Genomic DNA, 22,350 nt, shown 5'->3' with positions numbered 1-22,350 from the left:
GTTTCATAGCTTCCAAACTTCACTGATTCCAAACTCCCCCCCCCCCTTTCGTCGATGTCTGCCGGTACGTTCCCCTTTTTTCCGTTTATTTTGTTTCTGCATTGGCGCACTGCACTCTCCCCTGGCGTTTAGTATAACGGCATTTCATAACAATGCCAAATCTGAGGATATTTTCAAGCCACATAATGCGTCATTATAAGTTGAACTCCCAAGGCTAAAGGGGCCTTTTGCTTTGTGTCAAAATCATATATATAACAAAAATATGTCTCTGCAGTTTTGAGCTTCATGGGCCCTTGATAGTCTGTGCCCTTAGAATCTGTCTGACTTGAATTGGGTCGTGTCAAAAGGAAACTCTCTCATGCCCATTTAAAAGCAACGTTTCCAAGGGAAGACTGGAATTTTGGAGAAAGAAAAAAAAATGAAATCCCCAGTACAGATGCATTCTTCGGTTGCCTCACGAATCCCCTTCCACACACATATGTATGCACGACGCACTCAAAGCTAAGGGAGATGAATTACCGAGTGGATCAGATCTGTCGTAACCCAAAGTGAAAGTAGGTCACGGGGGGGAGACGGGTCATCAGGGAAATACACACTACCTTCCTCTACCTCAGAAGATCCCCATCCCCCCTTTTCCATTCAACGCTTCCGTGTTTATCTTCGCCCCTGTTGTCACGAGTCGCTGCCAATTATTTTATCTCGGGGATGACCAAGCAACTCGATATACAGCATAAGCAGCTGGATTTGAAGTGTATAAAAGGCCGAGGATTGTGGCGATCAGGACGCGTTAACCTGCTGTTAATAGAGAATAGCCGTTTTGCTTCATCTTCATTAAAGCTGTCGATAGTTGTGTGTCAAGTCCTGGCTACAGCGGTTTGCCGAGTGTCTCCTCGCGCTTTCCGCCCCATGATAAAGAAAAAAAAAAAGAAAAAAAGAGAAATAGAATGACGCTCGGTGGTGTTCGGAGGAGCCAATGGCGCATATTGGATAACTCGCTTCCAACAGTCTACATAAAGGCAGCTGCCAAAGCTTCCAAGTGTGGATCGAATGAATATTAAAAAGTGTCTTTCAAGCCTAAAGTCCTGCTGTCTTCACCTGAGAGCAAGAAATATCAATACGGACTGATAATAAGCCGTCCACAGAATGCCTAAAATGACAAGCCAAAGAAAAATGTCTTATATAAATCATATATACATACTATACATGCCAATCAGCCAATATTGTGTTAACTGAACAAGGAGAAATGTCAAATAAAAGTTTTCTATGAATCAGATTGGCTGGATATGTGTAAGACCTTCAAATGACACAATACAAATGAGACAATATAATAGAATACACATAAACCTTCACAAGTCTATGAGTGTGTTCTGACTTGAACCTTTCTCACCTTCTGAAATCAGCCCAATTCTTCGCTCAGTTTCTTTTGTTTCATGATTTAAAATATTTACTACCCACTTTCTTCTTGCAGGATCTAACAAAACCTTACCCCTTATGATGTTTCCCTTTTCATTTCATCCACTTTATCTACACTTTAATCTCCGAAAAGTCGTAATCTTTGTCACGTCGGAATAGCACATAGCAATTTAAAGTGTATACCCTCCACTCACGTAACGGGAATCAGCCTCTGACAAGCCAATATGACATACACACAGTACACTTGTATGGCTGTCTATATGCACTAATTAAACCATCTGGATATCAAGCTAGCACAGTTAGCCTCGGGGTGGAATGGCAGCCGCCAGTGTCTGTATGAAGTGGCGTTGAGCCAAGGTACGGGCTGCAGCAGTGAGATGCTGTATTTAGTTTCTATCACTCTGCGCTAATCCAATTGTCCAGACAGGGAGCTGTGCTGCATGGAGGGGAGACGGGGGAGAGAGGGAGGGAAGGTTGGAGGAGAAACTGCAGCAGGTGAATGGAGGAGTGTGTGGGAATAGGCTATGTTTACTAGGCATCATAACATTGTAAACTACCTATAGTTTAGTTGAGGTGGTGTTCAGGTAAGAATTGTATAGTTGTAAATATGGTAACCGTCAACATGCTGATTTTTCCACATGGTTTATGTTTAATCAAGTCAATACTGGGTTTATCCATATGAGACAAAAGCAGGCTCAACATCACCTCTGTCTGCACACAAACAGATCCAACTATTCTCTCAAACAGGTCCAGAAGCGGTGACAGGAGACAATATTCCAAAACATGTCAAACGTAGTTGAAAGGACTTTTTTGCCAAATTATTAAAGCAGCCATTGACGAAGGGGGAGCAACTGGGTACGTTGCCCCAGGGGGAGCGCATTTTCCATTATTTCTATTATTGGAGGGAGAGAGGGAGGGGGGAGGGAGGGAGGCAATACCACAAATGATCCGCTTACTGGTACTGAAAGAAAACAACAAAAAACAGACATTGCAGGTTTGTAGAACGAATGCCAGCATTTGCAGATTTTCTCTGTTTCTGTCTCTCCGCCCATAGAGTTACTCTGTCCCTGCCCTCCATCGGAGAAAATGACATAATCAAACTCAATTATGTGACGGAAATCTTTTGGCAGTGGTCCAGTTTAAAACACTCGGATGGTGGTGACTTTATAACACACAAAAACGATAAAAAAAAATAGACCTAAAAAAGGACTTAAGTACGAGCCACATACTGTGATTGGAGCGGGTAATGTGGGTCTTTCCCCGGTAAAAGGCAGTATAAAATGAATGACATAAAATTGTTCAACATTTATAGACTCCAAGCATTAGGTACTGAAACTGAAAGTACTACTACTATGTTAAGTTTATACTTCTGAGGTTCAACTTGTTATATGAACTGTTGCCACTGCAAAACTAACATTGCCAACCTTTGTCAACACAGTGATTGTAATTGATCATATTATACTTGCCTTTGATATATATGCCGTAGGCTATACATATAAACGCTAAAAGCCTTCCAAAAATGACTTCAGTAAATAACTGTAGTATCATTGCACCATAGCGCCACACACTTCATTACAGGCAAACACGCGCCTACTGGCTCCATAGTAAACAAGTCTTCTGTCATCCACACAGACACAACAACGAGTGCAAGAGAGCACACACTCCCCCCAAAAAACATTAACATCTCACGCTGTGCTGAATCAAAGAGGACAAAACAAACTGGAGATGCATAAAGCGGAAGGCAATTAGACAGACAAAATGAGTCAGCCATAGCACTTTCCTCCTGCTGGATGACTCTTGAGCGGGAGTCGGAGACAGGGTGCCAGGATCTGGAGCTCCGTGTGCCGTGTGGAAGGTGCTGCTTGGAAGACAGGTCCCACAGTGCCATCTGCTGGACAAATGTATCACTGCGACTCTGCCACATGAAAAGCTGCTTTCAAATAGATATGAGTCATGTGCATTGTGTGAAGATAGGGTTTTAAAAAATGAAATGCTTGACATCAAAAGTGACATTGAATGAAGTGCAAATTGATGAAATAGTCGTCTGATAACAGTCATCGAGATTACTTTAGGTTGAAAATACTATATTTCTGCTTAGATTATTGCACTTTGCTTGTCCTAGCAACAGAACTGTTTTGTGGTTGGTGGTGGTCGGATGGGCCGGTGGCACAGATTGGCAGCCTCACTTCCGTTTATCTACCTCAGGGCACCTGTAGCTGCAATAGAAGCACTTTGAGAAAGACTGCAAAGTGCAAGTGTAAGCTATTATTATGATTATTATAATGATGATTTTTATTTTACAGATACCGATTGCCGATGCACCTGTCCATGAGACTTGTATACCGCTAACACAAGCATAGCATTTGGCTCAGAACTGTGAGTATAGCACGCCCGCAGTGTGCCAGGGTTCCTCCGCTCTTTGTCCATAACGCCAGATTGCTGCATTAAAAGAAGCACACAGAGCCACAGATGGGATGGCAGTCGACCAACAACTGGCAGGCCAATTACTCCTGTTTCGGTATTTCTTTCTAAGCTCATAAGCACAGTCAATTTTGACACCCACTATCACACGAGTGTGCGTCAGCCCGCACTATAGCAAAGCACCACAATGCTTTCCCGATACAAGTAGGGGTTGACATTTGTAATTGACAGAGCTATGTAATGGATGACCTTGTTAATTGTGGGCTAGTGATCGCTGGAACCGAATCTTTATTAATGTCATCGGTTCCACCTGCAGCACAGCTAAGGAGAGAGGGAAGAAGAAGAGGGAGAGAAAGAGAGAGAGGAAAGAGAGAGAGGGAGAGAGAGAGAGGGTGGGGGAGAGAGAGAGGAAAAGTAGAAGAGGGAGAGGAGAGGGGGGAGGGAGAGAAAGAAAAAGAGAGCGAGAAACTGAGAGGCAGAGAGGAAAATAGAAGAGAGAGAGAGAGAGAGAGAGAGGGAGACAGAGAGACAGCGAGAGAGAGAGGAAAAATAGAAGTGAGAGGGGAGGGAGAGAATGAGAGAAAGAAAGAGATAGAGAAGAGGGAGAGAGAGAGATGAAGAGAGAGCGGGAGAGAGAGAGGAGAGAGAGAGAGAGAGAGGAAAAATAGAAGTGAGAGAGGGGAGGGAGAGAGAGAGAGGAAAAATAGAAGTGAGAGGGGAGGGAGAGAATGAGAGAAAGAAAGAGATAGAGAAGAGGGAGAGAGAGAGAGATGAAGAGAGAGCGGGAGAGAGAGAGGAGAGAGAGAGAGAGAGGAAAAATAGAAGTGAGAGAGGGGAGGGAGAGAGAGAGAGGAAAAATAGAAGTGAGAGGGGAGGGAGAGAATGAGAGAAAGAAAGAGATAGAGAAGAGGGAGAGAGAGAGAGATGAAGAGAGAGGGAGAAGGAGAGGACAGAGAGAGGGAGATGGAGAGAGAGAGAGCTGGAGAGGGACAGAGAGAGAGATGAAGAGAGAGAGAAAGAGAGACATGGAGGGAGGGAGGGAGGGAGGGAGGGAGGGAGGGAGGGAGGGAGGGAGGGAGGGAGGGAGGACGGGAGGGAGGGAGGGAGGGAGGGAGGGAGAGAGAGAGCGAGAGAGAGAGAGAGATGAAGAGAGAGAGGGAGGGAGAGAGAGGAGAGAGAGAGAGAGAGGACAGAGAGAGAGGGAGATGGAGAGAGACAGAGAGAGAGATCATCCGTTTTAGTGAGATGTACTAAAACAAAGTGCCAGACACTTTGGAGGAAAGCTAACATGTCGGTACTCACATTATCCACCCACAAAGGTTTTTAAGTGGTTGCAGCGTGTGGGCATGGAAAATATATTTCACCATACGAATAAAACAATTTTGTGAAGTGTTGCTCAAAAGCCATTTGAGTATTTGACCATACGCTGAAAGGGAATGAATTGTAGCCACTGTGGGAATGCCATTACAAACACACTTTTGAGTTCAATCAATGGTAAAAACTGTCAATGTCAGTGCGGTCTTATGTTTGATTCAGGTATGCTGAGACTGCTTTTGACCCCATGTGAGGGTCTGGTCCATGTCAACACAAACACATTATCCTGTATTTAAGATTAGTGTATATTGGTGTATGAATGAGAGTGTGAATAGGTGACTGGGTCCTTGCTGTAAAGTGCTTTGGGCCTAATGTAGAAACGCGCTATATAAGTTGAGACCATTGAGACCATTTAAGATCCAAATGACCCATCCAAATGACCCTTTCCAGGCTCCTGACCCTCAACATGAGAAGCATTAAAGGAACAGGCCACCGTCTTTACATACTGAGATATGCTCTTACCTCACTTTAGCTGAGTTAATATATCCCCGTCTGGTCTTTGTCCGTGCGCTCTGTCACGCAAACGGAGCACATACGCAGCCTCTCTCACATGTCACATAGCTCCAAAAAAGCTCACGATAGAAGCTACCAAGCTCTTCCACGTGTTCCCTATTTAAATAAAGTTACGTGAAGTGTTTTCATGCAAAGTATATTTACACAGAAATGTAGCATGTCGATTTTATAAGCAGATAAAAAGGGGGACTATATTGTGAGGCGTAATGATACGAGGAGTAAAACGTCCGCGCAGTAACTCCTAAAGGTTATTGACGGAAGTGAGCGGGGGGAAGTCTTTAGGAGTTACTGTGCGGACGTTTTGCTCCTCGTATCATTACGCCTCACAATATAGTCCCTCTTTTTATCTGCTTATAAAATCGACATGTTACATTTCTGTGTAAATATACTTCGCATGAAAACACTTCACGTAACTTTATTGAAATAGGGAACACGTGGAAGAGCTTGGTAGCTTCTATCGTGAGCTTTTTTGGAGCTATGTGACATGTGGGAGAGGCTGCGTATGTGCTCCGTTTGTCTGGCAGAGCGCACGGACAAAGACCAGACGGGGATATATTAACTCGGCTAAAGTGAGGTAAGAGCATATCTCAGTTTGTAAAAACGGTGGCCTATTCCTTTAACAATATACAGTACCATAGGTGTACTTTAGAGGTATCTGAGCTTTTTTTTTTTCTCGTCTGTATACTTCTACTATAGTTTCCTTAATGTCTGCAGATCACATTCAAAATGTTCAGAGCAAAGACAAAATCCACTTAAAATGTGTTGCATTAAGCATTTGCAGAAAGTTAAAGAGACTAGATGCAAGTTGGTCATTTTATACTCACAGTCTCCCGAATGAACACTTTTTGAGTGACAGTGCAGGATTTTAGAGGCAGTTGTGGTGAACTGGTCTGGGCTCATTCTACACTGGAACATGTAGGGGATGGAAAATACATAGTTTAAACATTTTTAAACTCCATATAGTCCCTTTAAAGACTCCAATGTGTCTGTTTTGATCTTTGATGGAAGACAAGAGAGTGGTGAGTGTCCAAAACGTATAAGCAGTGACAAATGATTTGTTCCAATTGTCCAGGGAAGGACCCTCCAGGTCTATTATATATATGTTCATCATGAAATACTTTAAATTTTTCTTTTTATCAATAAGAAATGTGTGTTATATGTGGCTTCAGCTTTCAGCTATGACTTTCATTTTGTATGAAATTAGTTAAAGTTTGATGATTCTACTCCTGACCATGAACCTACAGAGCAATAGTTTTTGTCTCACGCGTCTCTCTCTTTATACAGCACTTTGAGCCATACTGATGTTGCTGAAAATGATTTTGTTCCGACTTTAGTATTTAGTAGTTTGTTGTTCCCAAAGTCTATTGTCGATCCAAAGATCCCCAACATTATGAATTCCCTAATCTCAAAGAATAGGTAATGTTTTTCCTCATGTAAACCACATCATTTAACACAACAATTAAAAACAAAACAGTCATTAGAGGTCATTTCAATTTGGGCCGACGGTGGCACAGTAGCATGCACTGCTAAAACGCAATATAAGTTGAGACCATTTACCAAATTTATTCCGTTTTAGGTGAAGGATGAGACTCATCGGCTTCTGTTACATGCTGTTGCCGTGCTGTGACATCATCTGCACGGGTCAAGATCTAGAAATGGGTTTAAATTGCTCAAGAAATATGTCATAACAGAACATAATGAGGTCATTTGTCTGTCCGTAATGTTTTGCCTTACAGATCTACACGGTCTTAAAGTGATAGTCTGTAAGTTTGCAAAGTGAGGAGAGGTAGATTGACATTTCAAAATAAACAATCAAATTCCTCTCGCCCTTCTAAGATAGATACAGACGGCATCTCTGGAATTGCCCATACATGGTCTTGTTTGAAAACAGTTAAGGGGGAAAACACTTTAACTTTAACAAACGCTGAAATATGAATATCCTTTTCTACTAAATAAAGATACACAGACATGGAGAGGAGTAAAGTGGTTCAACAGCCCATAAATACATAAATAATGAATGCTTGATGCTTCATGTTATCATCGGGCTAATGCTAACGGTTAGCTAGCGCTAGCTACAACTGCCGTTTTTTTCACTTCTACTGAACAATGACGAGATGCCGTCTGTATCTATAGATACAGACGGTATCTCGTCATAGAAGGGGGCGTGGCTTCGCCGAGGGGGAAAATAGAATCTTTAGAGAAACACAATTTTCCCTCTTTTTTGCCCTTTTCTGGTGGAATATCAACTTATTTATCACACATAAATAAAGTCAAGTGTAAATCGGGCCCATATGGATATTTTGTCACAACAGATTGTTCAGTAGAAGTGAAAAAACGGCAGTTGTAGCAAGCGCTAGCTAACCGTTAGCATTAGCCCGATGCTAACATGTAGCATCAAGTTAGCATTCTCCGTTATTCATGTATTTATGGGCTGTTGAACCACTTTGCTCCTCTCCATGTCTTTATATCATTATTTAGTAGAAACTATGTTCATAATTCAGCGTTTGTTACAGTAGTTTTTGAATAATTAGAGAAAATTTACATTTTTTCAAAATTGTTTTCCCCCTTAACTGTTTTCAAAAATGACCATATATGGGCGATTCCAAAGATGCCGTCTGTATCTATTGCAAAATGAGGAGAGCTGGAGCAGAATTTTTAAAAGTAAACAATTGGAAAGCTTGTCTCATTGGTCAACGCGGGAGGATACTAGACTCTGATTAGTTGCTGAGATCCGGGAAGGATGGACTTTACAACAAAAAATATTATATACATATTATGACTTACTTTACATCAAAATGCAAGAGCAGGTGGTTAAGTGTGCCCATTTTATAACATTTGTAAAACACTTAGACTTCCAGACTATCACTTTAATTGTACACCTATAAAGTTTCTATTCATACGCCGTCCTTCTCTGTCATTATTATTCTGAAACCTGCTCTTCTTCTCTCCTCTTGGTGCGTACACCTCCACTATATCTCTTCAGTGTGTCCATCTGGAAAAGACGCTCACGCCACATACGCGCAACCAAAACATTTTTTCAGACTTGTCGGTTCATATCACGTTGCCAGTGCAAATTAAAAATGCCGCGTGCTTATCCGCGTCTCCATCATCATATCACTTATCGCGTTCCTGTTTTCCACTCACATATCTCAAACTAAACCCCCTCGTACACTTCATTTGTGACTAGACCCTGAAATGCAGTTACAAGCTACGTAATGCAGTTACACCCATCGGTAAAAGAAAATCAAGCACTTTTTTTTATTTTTTTTTTCATCCATCCTATCCATTTTGGTATCACAGGCCTTTTAAAACCACGTCACAATGAATAGCGTGTCTTCGGCTTCCCTGTCAGCGGTCTTCATCATCATGAGCCTGCCTGCTTCGACTCGTAGTTACTGTATTTGTATTGCTTCACTTTGGCAGTTACACTAAATTGATGAATGCATTTGTAATAAATGAGGAGAAGCCGCTCTTTCACACAGCTTCTTTTTTTTTTTTTTTTCCTATTACACACGCCATTACACTGTGCCAAAAACATTGCTTGATTTTAAGTATCATCCATCATTCATTTGCCAATCTAATTTCCTAATAGCATTTGTGCATCTGACTGCTTTAAAACAAGATTAACATTTTTTGGGGGGGTTAATTATGTCAGATCTAACCTTGAATTAGCCCTTACAAATGAACATATGATGGTATTAGCTAGAGGGCTAAGTAAGTCCTTCTGCAGTGGCATGTTTACGATTTCCCCTCACAGCCACTGTTTGTTGTTTATTGAGGCCTGGCCTTTTTAATTATGGAGACAAATTAGCTCATTATTAAGTGTTTGCATATGTGAGACTGTGAGAGTTCGTACGTGAATAGAAAACAGTGGCATCTCTTTCGCTGCTTTAAATCATATGGTATTTAGGATTAATGCTTATTATTCCACATTATATTCCCCTTTTTCCAACGTGATAACCTGGCTGGCAAGACTCACGCTCTCTCTGCACAAGAGAAAGTGTGTCAGGACACTCACTGATGACAAGTTTCTGTTTGCCGGCTGTGGCGTGGTCAGATTTTGTTGGTTTAAGTATGTAGGCAGTAAACATGGGCAGCACGGTGGCGCAGCGGTTAGTGCTCAGGCTTCACAGGGTTCGATTCCCACCCGGACGGGGCCTTTCTGTGTGGAGTTTGCATGTTCTCCCCATGTCTGCGCAGGTTTCCTCCGTGTACTCTGGTTTCCCCTACCACTAAAAACATAGGTTAGTCCTCTCACCAGGTGTTTCTGACCAGGTGATTCTGACCATTAGCCTGACTCCACATCTGGCGATGGGTGCCCACTGGCTGCCCACTGTTCCTACATGTTTCCCCAGCGGCTTTGAGGATGGGTCAAAGGCAGAGAACTAACTTCCCCTACGGGGATTAGTAAGTGTAACTTAAAAAAGAACTAAGTAACTTGTTTACCTTAATAAATCCTATTGACAGTCACTCTGGAGGTAATGCAAGTGTTTATGGGATGATTGTGGGTTCTTTCATCTCCCCCGGTGTCTCTGGCCAGAAAACCACAATTGCAACTTTCCTGCCTCTGGGTCGGAGGCGCAATACACACTAATGGAATCACGAACATGAAGCTAACAGGCTAATGGGCAAAGCTAGCTGCAGGCTAGCTATTTACAACCAATTTTGAGTGAAAAAAAAATCATCTCCATTGTGTAATTGGATGTACAGTATCCCACTCTCCCTATGAGTAAAAAAACGTAACATGCTATGACACCTGCAGTGGCGCTAATGGCCTCTAGGGACATGAGCTACTTACTTCTGCTTTAACTTAACTTAAAAGCTCCCTGGTCTCAATATTCAAGACTAAAATCCAAACAACAATCCCCATCTCCATTATTTAAAGCTTAGTGACTGAATTCTGATTCTGTTTTCACATTATGGCATAGCCTCAGCTTCATGCTCTCATCATGCAGCCATCATTTCAAACCATGCACCTAGGGTATTGTTCAGTTTTCCCGTACCACCAGATCTAAACCAGGACTATCGTTTTAGAAGTTTGTAAGACTACCACCTAAACCGGGGGCCAAAATGGGAATAAAATGTACTCCAAATTAAACAAAGAACTGAAGAGACACTTGAGCACCACCTGAAGCAGTTTGTGTACCACCAGAGGCACCTCACAGGCTGATGAACACTGTCTTCAGGCTTCCTATTTGTAACTGTAACTGTCACTGTTAATGCATAACATCATCCAGAATGTTATGGACTGGATTACCCAGACTCTAGGGTCCCTAACCCTAACCCTAACCTTAATCCTAACCCTAATCTAAACACAATTCTAACCCTAACCCTAAAACCACATCTTGACCCTCAAACAGACCTTCAAAATGTACACACACACACGCACGCACGCACGCACACACACACACACACACACACACACACACACACACACACACACACACACACACACGCACACACACACACACACACACACACATATTGTACATTTGTCTAACAGTATGCTGTTGCTTGGCACTCAGTACTGATAAAAAACTTTGCCAAAACTCAAAATGTCTTGTTGTCTTTGGTCTTCAGTGGTTCAGCCAACATTTGATCAAAAATATCCACTCACCCATGCACTTATATTGAGCCTGGCTTACATGAAACAGCACAACAACGCAATGTTTACAATAAAGTGCTGGGTCCAGTTACTTAAAAATGCTAATCAATATCATCTACACGCTCCACCTATGGAAAACATTCTACAATTTGAGAAGCTTTTCTGTGCTTTTATTTGTTGCTGTACATTACGCGGGCTTGCATTTCATTTCTTATGTCAGTATACAGAACATCACACAAACAAAAAACAAAATCTGAAAGTGTTGACAGCGCCTTGGTGAAGTCCTCCCTCGAGACCGCTCTATTATTGCTGTTTGTGCTTCCTACGTGTTATGCTAATGGCAACCTTTACCTAAAAAGCCTTGTCTCGTGAAGTTAATTGCTTCATCTTGCCTCCGTCATCGAGTTCCTTCCCTTCGAACGGCGCAGCTTATAAGCCGCCCATAACTTTGTCCATCACCGTAAACTATATACTACAGCGAGCAGCAACGGGGAGGAGCAACACTCATCTCCCCTGTTCAGTTTAATTGTGTTACAAGTCCATATGGCGGCCTTGTACAACATCATGCTCCTGATTTCTCATCACGGGGCAGGCACTATCAATGATGCTGTTCATTTGCGCAAAACATATTTACCATAAGCCCGATGTGCTCATGGAGAAGAGAGGCGGCTCAACAGAACTGCTCGGAAAGTAAATTAACGCCTAAATGAATTTTAATCTGTGCGGATCATTTGGGAATGCATTTATGGCTAATAGCATAGTTATTAGTAATGCATGTGAAATGTGGGAGAGGCTGAAAGCACACAGCAGGCCCTGGCTGTGCATACAGAAACAGCTGCAGTACCCAGAGTGGACGTTAGGGGGTGCTAAGAGACAAAGAGGCGGTGGAGAAAGTGGTGTCAATTATATGCTAGGGTTGGAAATTGGGGGAGCTCGCTTCATACAAGGGAAAATAACGTTTCGGGCACATTTATGAATCTCTTCACTTTATTTTCAGCCACTGGTCACAATATTACCATACAAAATCAAATCCCAACATGGAACTGCATTGGAATGTGATATTTTGGTACACACACGCACTTTCAATAACAAAATTAAATACAGTTTTATAAAATAACAAGAAAAGGGACGACGGACACATTGAGTGATTAAGACATGCAGTGACATTATAAAAAATAGACATTTGTTTTCTTCCTTTCTGTACAAACATACATGACACATATAAATATATAGATGTAAAAAAGGGTGTATTTTTAAAATACAAAGTTCAAATTGTACAGTTACATTCCATCATAACAAAAACAGAAAAAGAGCACAATATTCAAGTGATTTGCCGTTTTTCACAGACACTGTACAATATTGTACACTGTAAAAGCATAAGCGAGACCACTGTTCCCCATGGAGTCAGCTGTAAACATTATGAATGAAGGAAGGGTACAGTTTGGTGGATCTCGGTTTGAAATCACTCATTCAAGCTGAACTTCAAGAAACGCTGATAAGAATCGAGCAGCCCGTCCTTTCGCAGGCGCTCTTTGATGCCTTCAAGACACTTCAGTGCTTCCTTTCGATTTTTCCTCGAAGAGTCAGCACTTAGTATAAGGAGATATTTGGTAAAACAAATAAGACGAGCTATGTACTGGCAACAGTCTTTCGAAAAGTTCATATTGATTGGCACAAAGAAGCAGGCGTTGTGAACTGTCCCCCTATGACACACAGTGAACCCACGCGGAGTCTCTAATTCTGCCGGACGTCCTGCAGCAGTTTGTTGATCTCGTGCACCAACTCACTAGTGTCCACGTTGGCGTCATGGCGGCCCTCGCTTCTCTTCTGAAAAACCCCATCAAAGTCGTCTTCCTCATAGTTTTCGGGGATTTCCTCCATGGCCGGGAGCCACTTGAGGTGAGGGGCCTGCGCGTTTGTGGAGGTGGACGTGGACGTGGTGGTGGGCGTGTTCGAAACGTGGCTGTTCGGGGCTGGATTTAAATAGTGCGAGTTGGCCGCCCACGCCGCCACGCCGGGAGGGTACGCCGCGCCTTTCCCGCCCGGTAGCAACCCCCTCCTGCTGTCCTGCGGCACCGCGTTGTTAGCGTTAGCATTGGCGCGCCCCACCGGCCGGTCGCCGGCGGACGGGGGCAGCGCGGGCTGACTGGTTTCGTTGCACTCCGCGTAAGTATCCACATTCGGAGGGAGGAGCCTTTGGAAAACGCTGTTCATCTCGTTGAGGAGGGATCCAGCCCCGCCCCCCGCGACCTCGCTCCCCCCGACCACGGCGCCGGCCGCCCCGTCCTCGCTGCCGGGCTCTTTCCCGAACGTGGAGAAGCTTTTGCGGCGCTCCGAATCGACGGAGGACTGGTCGTCGTCCGTTTGCGGCTGGGGTTGCTGGGTCGATTCCTCGCCGGGGATGTACATGTTGTTGCGGTAGTCGGACGAGGAGGTGGGCAGGGACAGAGGGGGCATCCAGCACTGGTCAGAGTGTCCAAGGACGCGGCATTCATCGGTGCACAGTCTCATAGCTGCTGAAACACAGACAGGAAAAAGTTGCTTAAAGTTTCACCAGATGGGATGACCTTTGACATGTTAACGTTGTCCGACTGGAAAGATCAATATGTTTAAAATATACAAAGGGTGGAGTGTGCTCGTCTTGCATTGGAAAACAGAGAAATACTCCCGGTGAAAAATGAAGCACAGGTGGTTACCCACATAAGGTTTTAAATATTTTACACCGCACTGTTTTGTTTGTGGTTTCAGAATGCCTTTATGCTGTTCTCAGGGGCCCATTGTGATGCATTTTCTATCGTCAGACAATGTGTTGCGGGTATCTTCAGGTAACAAGGAAAACGCATAATGGGGAATGTAAATGGCTGCCTGGTAAATCCGTCCCAGATGACACCAGAGGCGGACTCTTAATGCGATATTTGCCCGCAAACTCCAACTGCGCGGCTTATTTAGCGAGCTCTTTTATCATATCTAGTTTGAGCGGGCCATCTAAATAGAAAAATCTAAACAAATTAAATCTGCTGAAGAGAAATAGGGATAATCCTTGCTCACGGGCCATTAGTGCTCCTTTTTTTTCCCTTCATTATTAGCATAAAAGGTAGAACAACAATAAACCTCCGAGTCTTTCTCAGAGCGAGGCAAAAAAAAATAAAAATAAAAAAAAGACAGTGTCCAAGCACGCCTCGCCGTCACTCGATCTCAATAATGATAGGGAATACATTAACAAGTGAGGCAGGGAGATGCAGAGGAGGGGCAGAGTCAGCACGCCGTAGTGGGAGAATAACATCGCTCTAAAAGCAATTACGATGAATTCTCCTCAGTTCAGACATGAAAGTGCACTACTGTCACTCACAGTGAGGGGGGGAAAAAAAGAGAAAGAGAAAGAAAAGAAAAGGAAGAAGAGAAAAAAAGACACACACACACACCACCCTACGATGCGTTCCCGATGAGTGACGGGCGACTCATCTCCGCTCCAGGGAGGATTTTTACAGACATGGCTCTATCTTAAGGGCAGATAACGCACCCCCCAATCCCCAACCCTTTCCCCCCCTCCCTCCCTCTCGCCACACACACACACACACACACACACACACACACACACACACACACACACACACGCGCATGAAGGCAACGCAAAGGCAGCGAGACACAGCGTAACCTCAGTGAATGTGATAACGAGCGTGGAAATGAGGGGCTGGGTAGAAGAATGGGCCCCTGTACAATGGGGAGGGAGGGTGGGGTGGGGGGGGTGGATTGTGTCTGTGTTCAGGGGTGAGCGGCGGAAAACGGCGTTAGCGACAGGGACAGTGCGGCAGGCGGACTAATAACAGGCTTTATAAAAGGGGGCCGGCGCTGTCCGTGGTGCTGAAATTAGTCTCAGCCGTAAGTAAGAGGAGGATGCACAGGTGGGGCCTGAGCTCGAAACGTGTTACCAGGGGGTTCGAAAGAGCAGGGTTTAAGGATATGTGAACACAGAGAGATCTTCAACACAGTGTGGCTGGAATACAGTGTGGAGTTCAAATGGAGGTCTAACAAACAGAGATGTAAACTGGTTTTAGAAGACCTGTTACATTAGTGTGCTCTCTGCCTGTTAAGAATGAACACACTGGAAGCATAATGATCATCTTCAGGAAGGGATGACACACATTTATAGATAGGGAATAGATCGAAACTTTGAGTACGTTTGGTCGAGTCTTAGATGAGGTATTTTTTGGAACAAGCACATTCTTTTCCTATTTCCGAATATTTTGCATCCTTTCAAGTGAGAAATGCATAAATGCAAAAGTTCACTTGTCTGATTGCAAGTGGGATGTATGCTTGTTCCACTGGCATTGGCATCTTCTATCTGGTCTCGTAGGAGTTCATTCAAACAATCCTAAGTAGTTTATGGTCATGGAGGTCATTTTTCCAGTGCATACAACAAACTGTGTGATGATCAGGTCACGCTGTAAGGTTGCTTCAGTGGCCTTCAATCAATGCTCGTGTCCAGTGAGGGAGTTAAAATGCCACTTTGAATGTAGTCAACAGTTTCCTATTGTTTAAAGTTTAAAAGCCTAGAGGGACATGACAGATCTGGGCAAACCTGCACTCACTCTGCACAATGAAGTGAGATTTCATGCAGCTCTAAAGGGAAAACTAAGTGTGACAAAGGTGTTTTGGTTCAGTGCTGCTCACGTAAATGGGTGGGGTGGTGGGGAAGGTTCACCAGAGCAGCCAATGACAGTGAGAGAATGTGACGGGAGTGGGCGGGGGGCGACATCGCGCCGTGTCTCACCTGGGTGGAGGCGATGGTGCATCTCGAGATGGATGAGGTCAGAAAAACCCTCCCCCAGAAGCAACCTGTCCACGGGGGATTCTCGGCCCATTTCACAGTCACTGTCCCCCGCCTCGCTGTCCCCACGGCCACTGTCCTTCAGGCTGAACTTGTCCATGTCTTGTAACGCATACCTACGAAGGCAGCAGCGTCGGAGTAAAAGTTAGGGAAGAGTTTCATTTTGGGGGAGAAAAAACAAACAAGAAAAATGCAGTTTGTTTGCAGGCAGGTGTCATTGATTTGTGATCTGAATCTGTCAGGGGACTAAAAAAAGGATGAATCCATCAAATAAAACTTTAGGCTGTTTGTAAAAATCTATCAAGTCTCTAGACTAGGCTTGGGCCATAAATCCTCGGAGCAGGTATGTCTATCTGTAAATCTTTCACTGCAGCCACTGGGGGTGCTCATAAATATGTCATCTACAAATCAAAGGGGAATGTTATTTCGAAAAAGTGATGGATTCATACTTTAATATGTGCTAGAGCGGACCACTGCTGTGATATCTATGGACGGATGGGTTGCTAATCTCTGAACTGAATGACACTGGCATGATGCGGGAAGTACAAGAAACACACCATTAAAATAAAGCAACAACAACAACTATGGTCTACATTGAACTGAGCGAGCAACCGCACAACAGGTAGTTGGAGACATGTAGTAACACAATGAAGAACAAGTGGTTTGAAAAGTAAATAAAATAGAATTGCTTTTTTTTTTTTTTTAGAGGGGGGGGGGGGGTCATTTACCTGTAGCTGCGGGAGTATTTGTTGCCACGGAAACTGGGTCTGGGCTGGTACTGGCCCTGATGGAGCATGGACAGAAGCTGTGAGACTTGCTACATCCGAAAATAACAGAAAAAAAAAAGAAAATAAAACAAAAAAAAATAAATAAAAGGGGGGATGGATAACAGATGAGGGTAAAAAAAAAAGAAAACAAAGAAAGGAAGGACAAAAAAAGAGACAAAACAATGGATGAGTAAACACAAAATGGTTGATGATAAAGAGCATGAGACAAAATGGATGACAATAGAAAACAAAAAAAGGGGGAAGAGCGAGGGGGGGTGTTTAGATGAATATGGAGACGTGTGACGGGGCGGGGGGGGACGGGGGGGGGGTGATGAGGTAGGGGGGGTGAGGGAGGGGGTAACGTGGGTGACAAGTGTAAACAAGGTAAAGACAGAGACACATGCGTAATCGCCAACAAGTCTTAATGAGAGTCAGTTCAAACTACAGGCCAGTGTTGATTAAGGTGCTGTCATACACGGAGACAAGTTAATTTGTTCAAACAGCTGTGTGGAGAAGATGATGAGGAAGATGGGAGAGGGGGTTAAAGGGAGAAGGGGGGGAGTAGAAGAGGGAGGGGTGTGATGGGGGGGGGGGGGGGGGGGGGTTGAGCACAGTGAGAGAAAATTTGGAAAGGGGCTAAGGGACCACAGTTGAAATGCCAGAGTAATTTGATTTTGCTGCGTGCTCACCTCCACTGGCGGGGTGGCGTGCGCCAGCTCCAGGGCGAAGCTCTCCGGGATGTGATTGGACGAGATGGTCACCAGGCTGTTCAGGGACTGCCGGCTGTGGTGGTTCTGCCGGCTCCCCATCTGCGCGCGGTCCATGGGGGGCGTCGCGGAGGGCGAGCGGTGGTGCGCCCTGATCGGCAGCGTCCCGTTCACCGTGGGCACCAGGGTGATGTCGTTCTTGTGGATCTGGCGGGACGGCTTCTTCGGGTGGTGCTGGTGGGTCGACTCGGCCACCCTGCAGTTGTACGAGTTCCTGTTGTCCTTCTTCTCGCGGTTGCAGCGGGCCGCGAAGACCACCATGATGACCAGGAGCACGGCGCAGATGGCCCCCAGGGAGATGATGATGATGAGGGATACATCCAGAGAGGACTCTCCCTGGTCCATCACCTGCACGTGGTTCTCCATGTTCTCGTAGAGGGTGATTTTTAAGACCGCTTTGGCGCTAAGGCTCTCGCTCCCCTGATCTCTGACCACCACTGTCAGCTCAACGTGTTCATGGGGGAAGTTCTCCAGACTGGCGTTGGCGTGGATCTCACATGTTCTTGGGTCGATCAGAAAGAAGCCCTCCTCATTCCCACTCACTATGGTGCATATCAGCTCAGCATTGACTCCTGTGTCCCTATCTGTTGCTCTGACCACTGTGACGAGCTGCCCCGCCTCTGTGAACTTGGATGCTGGGATGTCAGCGCTGAAGTTCCAAAGCTGGGGGACCACGATGATCGGCGGGTTGTCGTTCTCATCCAGGATGTTCAAAATGACAGTGGCGTTGCTCGAAAGTGGGGGCTTCCCTGAATCTTTGGCTTGAACCACAAAGGAAATGCGGCTCACGTCCTCCCTGTCAAACGTGCGCAGGGCATATATGGCACCATTCGAGGGATCAATGGTCACGTAAGTGGAGATGGAGCTGCCGTGAACTGAGTTTTCGAGGATAGAGTAGCTGACTTGCCCATTGGCATCCAAGTCGGGGTCAGTCGCCATAATGGAGGTCAGATATGCCCCGGGCGCGTTGTTCTCTGATTTGAAAATCTCATACCTGCCTTTCTCGAAACGTGGGGGGTTGTCATTTTCATCGGTGACGTGGACAGTGAAGTGCTTGATGGTGGAGAGACTTGGGGTGCCCTTGTCCTCGGCCACCACGGTGAGGCTGAACTCCGATCTCTTCTCTCTGTCCAGCGAGACGTTAGTCAATATCATGTAATTATTCTCGTAAGTCTTCTGCAGCTTGAAATAGCCCTGGCCGTGTAATTTGCACTCGACTTCACCGTTCAGGCCGGAGTCCAAGTCCTCGACGCGCACCAGAGCCACAAAAGTGTCCAAGGGGGAAGCCTCGGGGACGTAAGCGGCGTCCCCGTTCCCCTGCGTGGACATCAGGTTAATACTAATGTCCGGCTTATTGTCGTTCACGTCCGCAACTTTGACCAGGATCTTGCAGTGGGAGGGCATGGAGCCAGGTCCCATGTCCTGCGCTTGGACGTCTATGTCGTAGGAGTTCATCGTCTCGTAGTCCACGCGCCGGAGCAGGGTGAGGTGGCCCGTGTCGGGGTTAATTTTGAACGTCTCCATGATTTTGGGGGCCACGTGACTGCTGAAGGAGTACACTATCTTGGCGTTGGTGCCCTCGTCCGCGTCCGTGGCGTTCAAGTCAATGAGCAAAGTGCCGACCGGGGAGTTTTCGGGCAGGTTTATGACGTACGAGGACTTTTCGAACACGGGGCTGTTGTCGTTCGAGTCCATCACGTTGATTTTGAGGAGGGTAGAGCCGGTCCTCTGGGGTACGCCCCTGTCTGACGCCGTGTACTGAAGTTCATAGCCGGAGCGCACCTCTCGGTCAAGCTCCCTCAGCACCACCAGCTCCGCGTACTTAACCCCATCGCCCCTGGACTGGATGTCAATCTTGAAGAAATTGTTCGGCTCCAACGCGTACGTGTACAGCGAGTTCTCCCCCACGTCCGGGTCCGTGGCGCTGTCCAGCGGAATGCGCGCTCCCACGGCCGCGCTTTCGGAGATTTCGATCGGGATGACCGGTCGGGCGAACTGGGGCGCGTTGTCGTTTATATCCAGCACTTCCACCTCGACGTGGAAAAGCTGCAGGTGCTCCGTGGGCAGCGTGAGCACGTCGAACTGGATCGAGCAGTTTAGGTTCTTTTCGCAGAGTTTCTCGCGGTCGATCTTGGTCCGCACGCTGATCTCCCCGTCCGCCTCGCGCACCGTCAGCAGAGACGACGTGCCCCGCTGCATCGCTCGGAAGCGCAGGGACACCGAGCTGGGAAGTTTGGCCAAAACATCTGCCACGTCGTCTTTGAGTCGAGCGATGACAGTGCCCACTTTCTGTTCTTCGTAAATTTGGTATTTGATTGTCTTACCGGAGACGTGGCAGACGAGACATAAAAGAGCCACAAGTTTCCACATATTTGCGCAAAGGAGACTCTTTTCTTTCGTTGGATTCATTGTTTTATAAACTCCAAAACAGCGACAAAAGGTAAAGCAAGAGTCCGCCACAGTTTACCAAATGGAATGCGCTTCTTTCTCAGTCAATAGCATCGCTTTTCCAAGAATGGCATGAAGAAAAACGCGCTGGTTAAATGCGCACATTCCTAGAACAGGCATACAAGTCCTCCTTTTCTTGTTAGAATTCTGTTCTGCAGTGGTCCAGTGCGCGTAAGAACTGCTGAATGACACTGGTATCCGCGCGTCTTTCTCTCAGTCGCTCCTCTGTGCGTCTGCTGAGAGCCGTGCGCTCTGTCTCGCTCCCTCTCTGCGTTTGAGCCGCCTGTGCGCGCACACACTACGCTTCCCAAAAATAACCCGCCTCAAACCAAACTCGTTGTACATCACCGACAGCCCCCCCTTTCTCTTTCTTCCTTCCTTTTCATGCCGGGAAAGACAAACGCTTCTTAAATCAGACCCTGGCTGGTGGCCACTCCGGACTCCAGGGGAGGAGGAGACGCGGAGGGTGCAGAAACCCCGCCCTCAATTCCCCCACTTTCTAAAGCAGCACAATGAACAGTGGGGGAAATAAAGTGCACAAGAAAAAAAAAAAACCTTCGTTCAAAACGGCGTCGTATTTTATTGCCATAAAACCACCCGAGTTTAAGAGTTTCTCGCTTCTGGTCTGTTCTCTGACAGCACGGAGGCGCCGTAAAGTCCAAACGCTCATTAGAAGAGTCAGAAAATCTGTTCAGCTCAAGCTTTAGTACACCGCGCGTTTAGGCGCACAAGGCACACTTTTGAAAAGCAGCGCAGGCAGCCAATGGCAGCTGTCATCGCTCCTGGATGCCTGGGCATTACGCTCACAACATGCTTATAGTATTCTATCGCGCTTTCAAGTGGCAGCTGACTACCCGCTTCTCCCACTTTGTAGATGCCGGTGGCGCGCAGTGCATATTTCTCATGCGCTTCATCTGTGGCTGTCTATCGGTGTGAGTAAGCGCAGTAAGCTGTGTGGCGAATCGGGCAGAAAGAGCGCTGGACTCTAATGAATGCCTTGAAAGAGTTGGTCACGCCGAAGAACAGCTCTGTCCCGTGAATAAATCTGTTTAACATCACTTCAAACTCGCTGCAGCAGAATGAGGAGATTTTGACAACAGCAGGCACCCATAATGTACTCTGGGGGGTGCACTCCCCAGCCTACTGAATATACATATTCATATCAATATATTTTCATGAACATTATGATGTTTGCAGCAACCTCAATAAACAAACACATTTTCACTAATTTTAGATGCATTAATTGTGCGGCGTTTTTTTGTTGTGACATCAGTTTCATCATCTTATTTCACAACAGGGGTTTGGCTATTATGCAAAAGGCGTGATCAAAAAGTGAAGAACAAAGTCATTATGACCCCAACTTATTGCGAGACTGTAAAGTTCCACTTTCACAAATAAGACAGAATGGAGACAGAGATGTAAACTTTGACAAATGTGCACAACTGGGAGTGCTGCATTCTGGAGTACCATCTGGCGACATGTATTTGGCACCGCAGACCGAGCGATTAAGCCTAACGTACTTCACTCCACTCCAGCCGAGCCCTGAACCCTGCACAACTGTGAGAAAATGAATTGTCATAAGAGATAAAAGCCTCTAAACTGCCACTCATGAAATACATGCCAGAAGAACGGCTCGAACACTGGCATAATGTGACTGGGGCACTCACGATAAAGATGCACCAGGAGAGGAGGCTTGTATACTTATGTAAATCCTTCCTTATATGACATGAAGGTATATGTTAGTAGGATCTACGCTTAGGGTCTGATTTACCAAGTGGTGGACGTTTGTACATTTGCAAAATAGGAGGCGCAGGCGATTTTTGTCTTTAATAAACACGAACAAGCCACAGCACAAACACATTTACCCTCAGATTTGCTCTAATGATATGAATCAGTTGCAACGCGCTGTTTAATCACATGGGCTGTGTTTTAGCATTACTTGCAATTTAGCACCTGGCTTAGTAAACCAGGTCCTTTAGTGGTTTAAAATACTACAACTACAAAGAATGAGGACATGAATGAGAGTTTATGTGAATTTGCCATTTCTCCTTTGGAAGTTCAGAATACGGTCCTGTGCTTTAAGTGCTGGAATTTGCAAACTTAATAAGATAAGATTGAATGCTAAGATTTTTGAGGTCGGATAGAGTCCCTTTACAAGTGCCTTTCAGTTCTGATATCATGAAATGCAAAGTACGAGGCCGATTAGGATTTCTA

The 22,350-nt window shown here is 45.4% G+C and overlaps 1 protein-coding gene and 1 long non-coding RNA gene across 6 annotated transcripts in view; one reads left to right on the top strand and one right to left on the bottom strand.

Annotated features, from left to right (window-relative positions):
• Positions 1-22,350, top strand: part of LOC306960926 — a 1,017,426-nt gene that overhangs the window by 585,343 nt on the left and 409,733 nt on the right. The window lies entirely within an intron of this gene.
• Positions 12,318-20,900, bottom strand: pcdh18a (protocadherin 18a). Of its 4 annotated transcripts, none has more exons than XM_079554464.1 (4): positions 17,611-20,900; positions 16,883-16,971; positions 16,098-16,270; positions 12,318-13,842 (listed from the first exon to the last, which is right to left on the bottom strand). In XM_079554464.1, the coding sequence occupies exons 1-4, from the start codon at positions 20,095-20,097 to the stop codon at positions 13,061-13,063; spliced, it is 3,531 nt and encodes a 1,176-aa protein (XP_079410590.1). In that variant the 5' UTR covers positions 20,098-20,900; the 3' UTR covers positions 12,318-13,060. The 4 variants fall into 4 exon arrangements, with proteins under 4 accessions (XP_079410590.1, XP_079410591.1, XP_079410592.1 ...); XM_079554465.1 differs by having other exon boundaries at positions 12,319-13,839; positions 17,611-20,891; XM_079554466.1 differs by having other exon boundaries at positions 12,319-13,842; positions 16,883-16,938; positions 17,611-20,887.

This window comes from Gobius niger, assembly GCF_951799975.1.
Source record: "Gobius niger genome assembly, chromosome: 3".
Taxonomy (NCBI): Eukaryota; Metazoa; Chordata; class Actinopteri; order Gobiiformes; family Gobiidae; genus Gobius; species Gobius niger.
Note: the sequence above shows the minus strand (reverse complement) of the source record. Positions and strands in the feature narration are given on the sequence as shown.